The 12865-nt window shown below is 44.1% G+C and overlaps 1 protein-coding gene across 1 annotated transcript; it reads left to right on the top strand.

Annotated features, from left to right (window-relative positions):
* The first annotated feature begins 491 nt into the window (after positions 1 to 491).
* SNRNP48 (small nuclear ribonucleoprotein U11/U12 subunit 48) lies at positions 492 to 12568 on the top strand. Its single transcript, XM_054020834.1, has 9 exons — positions 492 to 605; positions 1726 to 1839; positions 2196 to 2256; positions 3954 to 4028; positions 7592 to 7786; positions 8966 to 9087; positions 9935 to 10062; positions 11045 to 11209; positions 12477 to 12568. The coding sequence occupies exons 1-9, from the start codon at positions 570 to 572 to the stop codon at positions 12514 to 12516; spliced, it is 936 nt and encodes a 311-aa protein (XP_053876809.1). The 5' UTR covers positions 492 to 569; the 3' UTR covers positions 12517 to 12568.
* The last annotated feature ends 297 nt before the right edge of the window (positions 12569 to 12865 follow it).

The following is a 12865-nucleotide window of genomic DNA, read 5'->3' on the forward strand; positions in this document are numbered from 1 at the left end:
TCCGGGCAAACGCCAGCCTGGGCAAGGCCCCGCCCCGCCAGTAGGGGCTGCCCTCGCTGAGCCTCCCTCTCTATGGCTCATTTCTGCTGCAGGACCTGCCTGCGGCTGCTCTCTACACTCGTGTCTGCTCTATGGGTCTGTAGGGCCACGCTGTGACGGGCGAGGCCCCCTCTGGGGCTGCCCAAATAGCTGCCTGTTCCCAAATGACCATTGGATTGCACGAAGCCTGACTCCGTTAACACCCTTTAAATCATTTCATTTATCGACATTTGCACTTTCTGCTGCGGGACTTTCCGTGCCTGTGAAATGTCAGTCACACCACGAAGGGCTGAACCCTGCGCCGGGCTCAGCGCTGGCAGCCTCACCTCCTTAGCCAGCAACCGCGGGGATCACAGGCAATGGTGTTGCCCTCACTAAAAATGGCCGCCACTCCCGTTATATACAATAACAGTGAAGCCAGATTACTCCGAGGTAAAGAGAAGCCATTTCCCTGCCCCTAGTAAACATGGCCGCCGAATGGTCCCTTTGTTTCAACAACGGGGTTTGAGACCTGGCTGCCCAGCGCGGAGATGGCCGCCCCGTGCGCGGTGTGGTTTGCGGCTCAGGCAAGAATCTCTCCCAGCGCCGCGGGTCGGGCTCCCTCGCCCCGGCGTGTGTCACGCGGTGCCTGGGGGTGAAGGCCCGGCTGGCCCCGCCCGCACTGCGCCCCCTCCCCCAACACCCCCCGCCCTGCTCCCCCAGCTCTCCCCCACCTACACTGCGCCCCCTCCCCCAACACCCCCAGCTCCGCCCCCTACATGCCCTTACCTCCTAGCTCTGCCGCTGCCCGCACTGCGCCCCGCACCCAGCCTCCTTACCTCACAGCTCCCCACTGCCTGAACCGTGCCGACCCGCCCCAGCACCCCCTTACCTCTCAGCTCCACCCCTCCCTGCACTGCGCCCCCTGACCCCAACACCCCCTTACCCCTAGCTCCACCCCTCCCTGCACTGCGCTCCCTGACCCCAACACCCCCTTACCTCTCAGCTCCTCCCCGCCTGCACTGCGCCCCCCGCCCCGAACACCCCCTTGCCCCCCAGTACTATCCCCACCTGCACTGTGCTCCCCGCCTCCAACACCCCTTACCCCCAGCTCCACCCCTCCCTGCACTGCGCCCCCTGACCCCAATGCCCCCTTACCCCCAGCTCCACCCCTCCCTGCACTGCGCCCCCTGACCCCAATGCCCCCTGACCCCCAGCTCCACCCCTCCCTGCACTGCGCCCCCTGACCCCAATGCCCCCTGACCCCCAGCTCCACCCCTCCCTGCACTGCGCCCCCTGACCCCAACGCCCCCTTACCCCCAGCTCCACCCCTCCCTGCACTGCGCCCCCTGACCCCAATGCCCCCTGACCCCCAGCTCCACCCCTCCCTGCACTGCGCCCCCTGACCCCAACACCCCCTTACCCCCCAGCTCCACCTTTCCCTGCACTGCGCCCCCTGCCCCCAACACCCTTTTCTCCCCAGCTCCACCCGCACCCATGCTGCGCTCTCTGCCCCCAACACGCTCTTGTCCCCCACAGCACTATCCACACCTGCACTGTACTTCCCGCCTCCAACACCCCCTTGCCCCCAGCTCCACCCCTGCCCACACTGACAGGGTGCCCCGCCTCCAATACCTCCTTGCCCCCCAGCTCCAAACTGAAGGAGAGTCCCCCTGCTCGGTGCTGACTATGTGTTTCCTCTGGCAGGAGGAGAGAGCCGTTTGCCCCTATGATGCCAATCACCAGATGCCCAGATCCTCCTTGGCTAAGCACATAGTGGCCTGCCGGCTGAGGAGGCTGGAGTACTCCAGAGAGGAGCAGGTAGCCACTTTCTGGGCGGACTGGTTGGTTTTTTCCAGGGGCAGGAATCCCTTGGTCAGGTTCTGTTGAGAAGAAATAGTTTGGCAGTCTTAAGAGATCTGGATTGGTTCAGACAAATCTGCTGTTTATACTCTAGGCCCAGAGAAATTGTATAAAGGAAGGCCCTGATTTTGCAGGTGGATCCTTGCAGGTGGCCTGTGCACCTGCACAAGTCCAGCGAGAGACTATCTGGGTGTGAAGGCCCAGTTGGGTTTGTCAGACTACAGAATTGAGGAGCCCTGGTGGTTCTGGGTGGGGATACTTGAATCTTAGCTATAAACTCCAGAATGGTATAATTAATGTCTTTTGGTTTGTAGGCTGAAATGTATGACTCTGCATTTTACTATGAGAAAGCAAAGATACCCACCATTACTATGGGTAAGTATGAATTTGGTAATGGTTGTACAGTGGAATGCAGACACTTCAGGTGACGATGTTACCTCAGGTTTCAGAGTAGCAGCTGTGTTAGTCTGTATCTGCAAAAAGAACAGGAGTACTTGTGGCACCTTAGAGACTAACAAATTTATTTGAGCATAAGCTTTCGTGGGCTACAGCCCACTTCTTCGGATGCTGTAGCCCACGAAAGCTTATGCTCAAATAAATTTGTTAGTCTGTAAGGTGCCACAAGCACTCCTGTTCTTTTTGATGTTACCTCAGTTGCTCCAGTGGAAGAGAAACTTCATTATTCTCACCATCTAGATGATTTTAAAATAAATTTGGCTTGTGGCACTTTACCTTCATTCTGCAAAGCTGAGCAGCACACCTTTTTTCCTTACCTGATGCTAGTCAGAGGGTGTTTTTCCTTCTCATTTTCAAAGTTTGAAGAGGATATTATAATTTAATTCCCACTTATTTATCAGCATATTTGTGGCAGATTGTTGTTGTTTTTTCTTTATCTCTAACACAGCTTGCAAGTTCCCTTTGCTTTATTACTTTCTTGTTTGTGCACCGGACTCAGCTGTGATGTGAGTAGATCACATGTATATGTCATCTCCCCACTCAGCAGTTTGACCCAGCTCTAAGAATAGCGTTTAGCTGCTGCAGTAGAGCTTCTGAAGGGAGACCTGTTTTCACTGCAGTTCTACATAAACTAGTGGAATCATTAGTGTGGGATGGTTCTTGGTTGGGTGAGGGAGGAGTCTCTTTAATGTCTCTGCAGTGCATTACTGTACTTGCTTCCAAATTCTGGAATCTAGAGGTTATTGCCCCCAAGATTATAAGGCCCTTTTAAGGCCCACTTTAAATGGCAGAGTTACAGTTAACAGATGTTTATATAACAAGTGTTTGAAAAATCTGCACAGCGCAGTAATAGTAATAATATTAAATAATAAAGCAAGACACACAGTGTGAGTCTGTGTCCTGAGGAGTTTAGAACCTGAAAAACAGACACAGAGGAGACAGGATACACTAGCAGGCAAGGCTGGCTCCAGGCACCAGGGAAGGAAGCAGGTGCCTCTGGCAGCCAATCGAAAGGGGCGGCACGTCTGTCCATTGTTGGGGTAGCATGTCCGGGTCGTCGGCGGCGGCGGCACTTTGGCGGAAGCCCAATCAGTCCACTTCAGTCTTCTGCAGCAATTCAGCGGCAGGTCCTTCACTCCCTGTCTTCCTCGGCAGCATTTTGGCGGTAGCTCAATTGTTTTCTTCCTTTTTTTTTTTTTTTCCCCCTCGCCGTTTGTGGCGGCAAAAAAGCTGGAGCCGGCCCTGCTAGCAGGACCAGAGGAGTAACTTGATACCATTTACGTGTAATTGTAGAATAAATACAAATGTTATTAACTGGTTGTGGTTTGGTTTTCTGGACAAAATAACGTGGAATGGATGTAAGAACAAACCTTTAAAAAGCCAGAATATATTTGGTTAAAAATTTTCCATTACAGTCAAAGAATTCCTGAGTGTCTGATGGCCTTTTGCTGAACATCAGTAATTCAGGATGAGGAATATTATTCTCTCTGTACAATAACCACTGCCTACCTGTCCATTAAACCTCACCAGCTAAGAGCACAGATCTAGCACATACCTCAGGGTGTACTTGTACAAAGGTGCAGGAGCTTTGTAAAATTCTCTTTTCCTTTTTTCAGATAAGGATCTACAATTTCAGATTATTAAACAAGCTAAAGCTTCGAGTGCTAAAGAAGGTGGAGGCTCCAGTGAAGGTAAGCGGAGTACACAGATTAAGCCAGGGGTTCTCCAGATTTTCTGTAGTGTGGGCCATCTCTCCTCTTATTCGTGATCACTCAAGCCACCTCTTTCCTAGTCTCCCTTGATCTCATTTGTGGGTTCACTGTCAATCAATATTTATTTGCTCCCTTACTTCCTCTGGTCCCCACAGCTGTGTTCTCCTCCCTCACCTGGGGTTTGGGGAGGGTTCAAGTCCTCCATGTTCAACTCAAGAGCTATCTTCAGGACTGGAAATCTAGCCCTGCAAAGCTCCCGATGTTCTTTAATGCCAGTCCCACAATCCCACTATTTAAAATCTTCCCCCTACTAACCCCCTCTGGCCCAGCTCTCTGAGCTGCCCCCTCTTCTGCCTTCCACAGCCCAGAACCCCCTCAGACCGAACCCCACTCCCACTGCTGGGAATACTTTTCCTGGACAAGAAACCTTCCTTTTTGTTTTCACTTTCTCCTCTGAATCCCCAAACTAACATTTGTTTTATTGGGTATGTGATATGTAGCTGTCTTTCATTGCCCCATGATACGTGAACCTTCAATTTCCGTTTTTACAATGGATTATTGCAAACTTTCCTAAGAGGAGTTAGAGTGATTTAGTCAGAGGGGCCTGCTCCCCCTTAGATAGGATGGACAGTGTGTCCACCCATACATTTAAGTGCTTACATCCTGTTTTTCACTGATCAGCAGAGAACACACAAAACAGCCTGGAGCCCAGGAAAGGACAGAAATAGATTTCTCAAGAGAATGAAAGATGAAATCAAGACACTCTTGACAGACTGTGCTTGCTTGTACAGATGGCAGTAGAGCTATAGTGTGCACTGTGGGAATGATTGTGGCACCTGGATAAAACTGCATTAAGCTACTAACTTTGTCATTTTAAAATACATACATGTGCACAAATTAAGGTTGCCAACCCTCCAGGATTGTCCTGGAGTCTCCAGGAATTAAAGATTAATTTTTAATTAAGAGATTGTAACGTGATGAAACCTCCAGGACTACGTCCAGCCAAAATTGGCAGCCCTGGTGTACATAGGGAAAAAAAGTGTCTGCTCGTTCTTCCTTTTTGACAGGCTAACTCAGCAGCTGAGTACAGCAGCACTGACTGGCAGACTTTTCTGCTCTTTTTTTTTTTTTCTCTAGTATAGAAATGGAAACCCATAGAATGGGCTCTTCGGAAAGGAGGAACCTGGAAATGTTCATAGTATTGATGGCGTATTTGGAAGATATGAGTTTTTTTCCCCCATGATTTAACAAAGCTGTAGTAATTTTAATTTCAAATCTTAATCTAACCTGAATGTACTGGACAGCTTTAAAAGAAACTAAACGAACACCAAAACATGTACCATATGCTATATTGCAAAAATACATCTATGGGCCACTAGGTGTCACCATCCTATTTTAACGTGCTCTTGCGCTTTTTAGAAGCAATCTGAAGAAAGAACCAAAGTTGTCCAAACTGTCCACATTCACCTAATAAAACCTGATAATAAATTAAGAAGTTACTTAGTAAACACTTATTCTTTTCTCTAAAACTCTCCACTAACGCAAAGTTGTAGTCCAGGTTTTTAATACACAGTCATCAAGAAATGTGAAGTTTTATGGTGCATAATTGTCAAATTAAGGTTGCTGTAGGAACCAGAAGATTGAATTGTCTGCATTTTAAAACCTCAGACATAATATCTGTTAACACAAATTTTGCCTTCAATTTCCTTGGCTTGTTTAAAAGAGGGTGATAGCTGAGCAAACCTTCAGGTAAACACAGCTACTTTTATTTGAATAGGTGGAATTCCCAGTAAGTTGTTACAAATGTAACAGAAAATAGGGCATATTTCACGGGTTCTCAATCTGCGTCACATCTGGATCAGCACATCTGAATAGAGAGAGTTCTAGCTTTTCTCTTCTTCCAGTGTAGTCATTGCTGTGATATAACACCATCGTGAATGAAAAGCACCTAGCTGATCTTTCTGCTCTTGAAATATTTTTAAATAAAAATATCCTTGATTCTTCTTTCATGAGCAGGGGTGAGACTGAAGGGGAATTAGGGAGATGAATCTTCTCCTTACTTAGGCTTTGTCTCCACTTACAGTGTGTTTTGTACATACACTGCACACCCACCTAGCCCAGGTATAAATAGCAGTGTAGATGGTGAGGCACTGCTTGGGTAAGTAGAGTAAAGACACACTTGAACTTTAGGGTATGTACTCTACTCATTCTTGATATGAACGAGCAGTGCCTCTCACATATACACAGCTATTTTTAGCAGTGTAGTGTTCCTCTGCCGGAGTCTTTCTCCAGTGCAAGGACAGGCTGTAGCAGTGGGGAGGCAGTGGAGAAAGACTCCAGCATCACCCCACTGCTAAAGCCTTTTCCTGCTGCAAGGAAAGGCTCTGGCATCGCTGTTGGAACCTTTTTCCATTGCTTCTCCCCTGCCAGAGTCTTTTGTTGCCGTGTGTCACTAACCACCACAGTGCGAATGCAGCCTGTATTTCAGTGCAGCATGTAGATACACGTAACCTACGTGCCTCTGACAGCGTAGACAAGGCCTAAAAGATATACAGTATTCTTTCTGCAAGTGATAGCCTTTCATAAGTACTGTACCATATTCTGTTGTTTCAAGAAATTCACTTTGCAATGCTACAATGTGTTGGAGAGAGTGTGACTGAGGGTTTGACTATTCTGTTTGAAGGAAATAAAATCTTTGCCATAAAACAGGGAGAGTGACTACAGCTTTAATAAATTGGGGAAGCAGATTTTTTTTAGCCAGCAGGTAACGAATACATCTTGGTAACTGTATAGCTAGTGAGTAAGTATAGACTAATAACTGGGAGGAGACTGGCAACTCTGTTTTGCCAATTGTAAATGGTTTTGTTGCACATTACTTCTCTTCAGGGTTTTTAAACCGACTAGCAATGTGAGCGAGTAGAAGGTAGCCTATTCTGAATCATCTTTGAAAGCATTCAGAGCAGACAATTGAGCATTATCTATTTGATTAAACAGAGGCCTTCATTCCAATTATTGCCAATAGAATGTTGGCTGTTAACTAGTTTGCAGTTGAAATTTGGAAACAAATTTAAAAATAAATATGTACTATTCGACCAGTACAAAAACATTCTTTTGCAGGCTAGTGGGCTGTCACTAATAACAATACAGGAAATCGTATTGTGGACTAGATAGTTTTTGTGGGCGTTCTCTCCCTTTCCCCCAAATAGCCCTCATAGTCCCTGCAGGAGACACCAAAACTCCTGGCTCCCCAGGTGCTGAGGAAAGTTAACGAAATAGAAGTGTTGGGGCCATTTGGTTACAGTCTGTTACAGAGTCATCATTTCATGAAGCAGATTTCAGTGGGTTTCCTAAAATTAGGCCAACTAAAGCACTTTTTAAGCTATCAGAATCCAGTAAAGCTAAAGAAGTCTGTCTTGCACAAGTGAAAAGTATGTAAATAGTGTCCAAGTTCCTAGTGCCAGTACACTTGCTCCTCCCCACAAGTTTCTTTGTGTAGCAGTATTGCCATTTTATAGAAGTAATAAATTCCATTTGTTCACAAGCTTTAGGTGCCTATTCTTCACTGCCTGTTGAAGTTCCCCAAAACCACAAACGCTTCATCTGTGACCTGACTCAAGCTGATCGTCTTGCAATCTATGATTATGTCCTGGAAGAGACGAAGAAACAGAGGTCCAGATCCCAGGCCACTGAAAACGACAGTGATCTCTTTGTAGATTTGGCTGCTAAAGTCACCCAAGGTTTGTAAAACTCAAGAATTTGAATGTTTCTCAACTTAAAATGGCAGTGTTTGTCATTTTCAAATGTTGTCACGTTTCTACAGTTAGAGGGATTTGGTTGAACATCTATTCAGGTTTGAATTAATAAAAAGTAAACCAAATTGTGGATTCTAGGAGAAGGGCAAAAATTATGCAAACTAGCCCGGAAAAGAGCTGGCAAATAATCTTTTTGTATTATAGTTCTTTTAATAAAAAAAAAAGGTACAGTTCAGGACACAGGTAAGATACGTTCAGATCCTGTAATGTGGTGGTCTTTGTGTAGTTGCCTATTGTATCTTTCTCCTTTCCACCTTCAATTCTGCCAGCTTCCTGTCCAAACAGCTCTTCTGCACTTCTCTCATTGTATCTGTTGCCTGCATCTCAGCAAGAGGAGGGATCCTTCATTTCTTCTGCAACAGGCCTGCACTTCTTTGGCTCACAACTGAATGTGAAATTTTGCAAGATTTCTGCTGTGAAAGCTGATATGAGATAAAAGCAGCATGGAACAGTAACAATAGAAATGTGATAAGAGACACACGATAGTCTTTTGGCACAAAGAAAATTCTGGAGAAATATATAAACTAGTGAGACAGATCAGGACCCCTCCAATTACTATATTCTGTAAAACGTACAATATACATGCAGGGAAAAAATGCCTTATTTCTGGAACCCGATCCTGCAAAAGGATCTGCATGGCCATAGACATTTACATTTGCTGGATCGATCCCTCTGTTTGCCAGACTTCCGCAGTTCAATAATAGGGGTTTTGAAAATGCGACTTGTAAATTAGTATTTAGGACAGTTGTTGTTAAATAACTTATTTCAAGTCACTACATTGGTCTTATTGTAGTGTCTCAGAGTTCATGTAATAATCTTGTATGGTGGCTTGAATGCCTTTTATTTTGGTTGTTGATTTTGGTCTTTACTGTGTAAGCAGATCTCTTCCAGCTTTCTCTCTAACTTCCCTAGACACTGTTTGATGCTGTAAATAAATACCAGAGGAACATCTGTTAAAAGAACTTGACACAAACTTACCTCTAGTCCTGTAAACAGCACCATTCTAAGACAGCCCTATTATGTATTCTCAAGTGCCGATGTATTGCCTCTGAAATTTTTTTTTAGTTTGTTTAACCACTTGTTTCACATTCGATATTTTATTAGATGATGGTCAAAAAGGTCCAAAGTCTCATCTTGAAATCCTGGCAGAAATGCGGGACTATAAAAGACGGCGGCAGTCGTACAGAGCTAAGAATGTTCATATAACAAAGAAATCTTACACTGAGGTGAGCATCAAATGTTTTTGTAGAGAATGCAAGACCTTGCAGGTATTAGAATGCTTAATCTTTTCACAGCATACACTCTCTAATGTGCTCTATTCAGATTAGTAAAAACTGTTTTAACTATGATGCCTAGGCAAAAAAACCTTAAAGAAACTTTTTGACCAAGTCTAAAGATGTGGGTTAGTAAATGTGTTAGCAATTTTATAAATCTCAAAAAGAAATGTTAATGGTTTAAAGTATTTTTCTCCTCTGGTTGGTTGTCGTTGTTTCCTGGTATCACTTTGTGGCTATCCTGTAGTTTGAGCTATGTCAATTTGAAAGTTACATAAACTACTTAGAAGGGCACTGCAGGGTTAAAAACCATATGTATTTAAAATGCATTTTTCCTTACTCATATTACGATACCGACAGCTGAGACTGTTAAAAATGAAAGAACTTTAAAAATCTTGTGCCCATCATGTTATTTATTCTTCATTCCTGAACAGTGAGGCTAAACTAGTCAATTTCAGTATCAGTTTCTTGTGCCTTAGCTATTTGGGGGTTGCAAAGACTTCAGAGAAATGTTTTCAGATGCAAACAGAAAACTTTTTTTCATTGCAAGTTACTGAATATATTTATCACAGCTACTTTTAATACTGAGTTTTGTACGTGCAAATTCCAGCAACCTACATGTTGATAGTGTCCCTTTAAGGTGCATTTTAGTAAAGTTACTTTGGAGTTTTTATTTCCGCAAACGTTTTTCCGTACAAATATCTAGTGCCTTTAAAAACAACACCTCAGACCTCATCTTTTGCCTGGTGTTTTCTAGTCTATTTTAGCTTCAAGTTTTCTTTTACTAATCTCTTCCCAGGTAATCAGAGATGTGATTGGTGTGCACATGGAAGAACTCAGCAGCCACTGGCAGGAGGAAGGTAAACCAGACAATGCAGAGACGTGTGAAGGAGGAAAATCTTCCATTTCAGCAAAATCTTCAGGAAGGTATTAACAAGAACCTCACAGCACTCACCAAAATGCTTTCTTTGTGCAGGGACGCTGGCAACCGTCAATCCATAGTGACCTATTACTGTATTCTAGTAGCACATAGAAGGCCCAGTTGAGAAAGAGACCCATTGTACTCCACAGTACAAATCCATACTAAGATAATCCTTGCCCTGAGGAGCGAATGGCTTACGTAGACAAGACAAAGGACGGAAGAAAAGAAGTGTTATTCCCATTTTGCAGATGGGGAAAATGAAGTGACTTTTTCCTAAGGCCACACAAGCAGTTTATGGCAGAGCCAGGACATGAACATAAACTCTCCTGAGTCCTAGTACAGCGCTATAATCACAGGTCTCAGACTGTCACAGAGCAGCTAGGGAGAGAAGAACCTGTGAAAATGTGACTTTTAAAACACAAGAATTGGCGGGGAGATGCAGGACTGGAATAGTACCTTAAAAAAGGAATTCAAAATAGTTTAAAAAACTGATTAGATGTCAAGTTGACAATGTCCCTTTAAGGTTCTCAGAGTTACACTAGCAGTGCAACACAGCTGTGTTCATGTATCTTATGTATACTTAACATCAACAGTAATCCTTCACTTGGGAATTGAAAAAGAAAACAGGATAGACTTTATTACCTGTGTAACATGGAAGTGTGTCCTCATCACTGCGTAATGCTTCACATTTTTATTTCCTGATTTGGGTGGTTGAAATAGTAGACAAATCGGATCTATTTCAGCCTTTGCACCTAAAGAACTGGGGGAAGAAATTGCAGCCTGTCAAACGAGAGAAGCCAAAATCAGTGTCTTGTTTCCAAGCGTTTATTATCACAAACAAGAGAAGAAGAAGAAAATGATCCTACCAAATGGAATACAGTTCCTTTTCGTTGCCTACCAGAGGCGGACCAATGGAGATTAAAAGTATTCTAATAACTACAGTGTTTATGAAACTATTTATTAAAACCAATAACTTTTTTTCTTCAGAAACGAAGAGAGACGGTCAGCATCAGTGGACTCTCGACAGTCTTGTGGAAGCTCTAAGGATGTTGATCGATCTAGACACAGGAGAGATCCCAGCAGAAGTCCAGACAAACAAAAAAGAAGTAGAGAAAGAGGCAAAGACAGGGATTCCAGGAGAAAAAGAGAGAGGCAAGTGTTACTCTAAGCAATTTGTTTGCCTGTACCAGTCAGTGATGATAGTCACCAGTGAAATGTAACGGTGCATCCGAGTTTAGTGCAGGAACGTAATACTCAATCCAAGTGGAAATGCAGGAGAATTCAGAGAGGCAGAATGTAATAACCCAGATCAGCCAAGCAAAGCCCCTGTCCAAGCAGAATTTGCTGTGGGATCTTTAAAAAACTACAAGTGATCCAGATTTCAGGGTTTAATCCGGGATCCAAAAGATGGCTCCTCCAGCAGTGACTTGCCCCTAACAATGCAGGAGCATTGGCTCAGATTTGACCCAAAGGGTCACCTAGTGCTCTCTGCTTGTGTTATATGGGCTGTATATTATGAATTAACCACACCTAGTATTATTGATAGTTACTTAGTTGGTGTACATGTAGTGAATTTTAATACATACTTCTGAGGAGTTTGCATGGGGATCTACCAGTTAGATTGGTTGCCAGCTCTACCATTTGCTTCACTTACAGGTGTCTGATCTTTTTTTTCTAAACGGAAAGCTTTCCTAAGCTTCAGAACAAAACTGCTCATAATGAGTGACACCAGCACCACTGAAGAAGTAGAGAACTAAAAGTTTTTAGTACTAAAAGCAAAGAGGAGATGATCCTGCAGTGGGATCTACAAGTGCAGAGTCTCATGCCCATAGTGCAGAGTTGATGGAGTCCCATAGAATTCACTTGGATCTGGCACTGGTGCAAGTCCTTGAGCCAGCAGATCCCAGCTGAGGATCTGGTTCCAAGTGTGATTTTAGGAGCTTATTCAAAACACTTTCCTGTCAGGCTCCTGGGCTCTCTTTGTGACCCTATATTGGTTTATAACAGAAATGGGAGAAATTGTATAGCACAATTCCTAGCAAGTGTGTATGAACTCACAAAAACACAACTGCTTTGACCATATACTTTGGTGCATAGGATGGAGTGGCTGCTTGTCTCATAAAATGGCTTTATGCAGTTGTTTTTGCAAGATACATTGTGCTCTGTCAGAGTGCAGGGTTGTGCAATGAGACTTGAATAAAGCTCACTGGAAATGAACCCTCAAAGGGAAGACAGTGACAAGATTTTGAAGGAAGTGCTTAGATTTAAAGGATATTTTCAGTCTTGAAAGACTTCGGGCTTCTCTAATGTTCAGACTCTCATCAATGAAAGTTCAGTCAGCCAAGCAGTTTTGGAGTAATCTGTTAAATGCTGAGATCCTAACAAGACATTGGCTATAATGGCTTGTTTTCTATTTCAGGGCTGAAGACAAGTATCACAACCACAAAAGAAGAAAATAGGAAAAGGGCTGTAAAGAAGATGTGTGTCAGCTGTTAGTTAAGGAAATAGACTTAGACTGGAGCATTCAGAGCTGTGAATATCAGCAGCATGCTGATGGCGATAGCATTGTGAATTGAACATTGTACCCACAACTGGGAGGCTGCCAATGACATCCTTCCCTCATCCTGACAACCTTACCATGGTCTCGTGTCTCAGATAGTTTTTATCTCTGCATTAGGAGGTGACGTATAGTTTGTTGTATTGCCTTTGACTGATTGATAAATATAATTTATTACATTGTCATTTTAAAATTCAGCCCAATGTGGTCTGGTGATTGAAGCAAAAGAGGAAGGGGCAAGGATTCAAATT

Source organism: Malaclemys terrapin, chromosome 2 (genome assembly GCF_027887155.1).
Source record: "Malaclemys terrapin pileata isolate rMalTer1 chromosome 2, rMalTer1.hap1, whole genome shotgun sequence".
Taxonomy (NCBI): domain Eukaryota; kingdom Metazoa; phylum Chordata; order Testudines; family Emydidae; genus Malaclemys; species Malaclemys terrapin.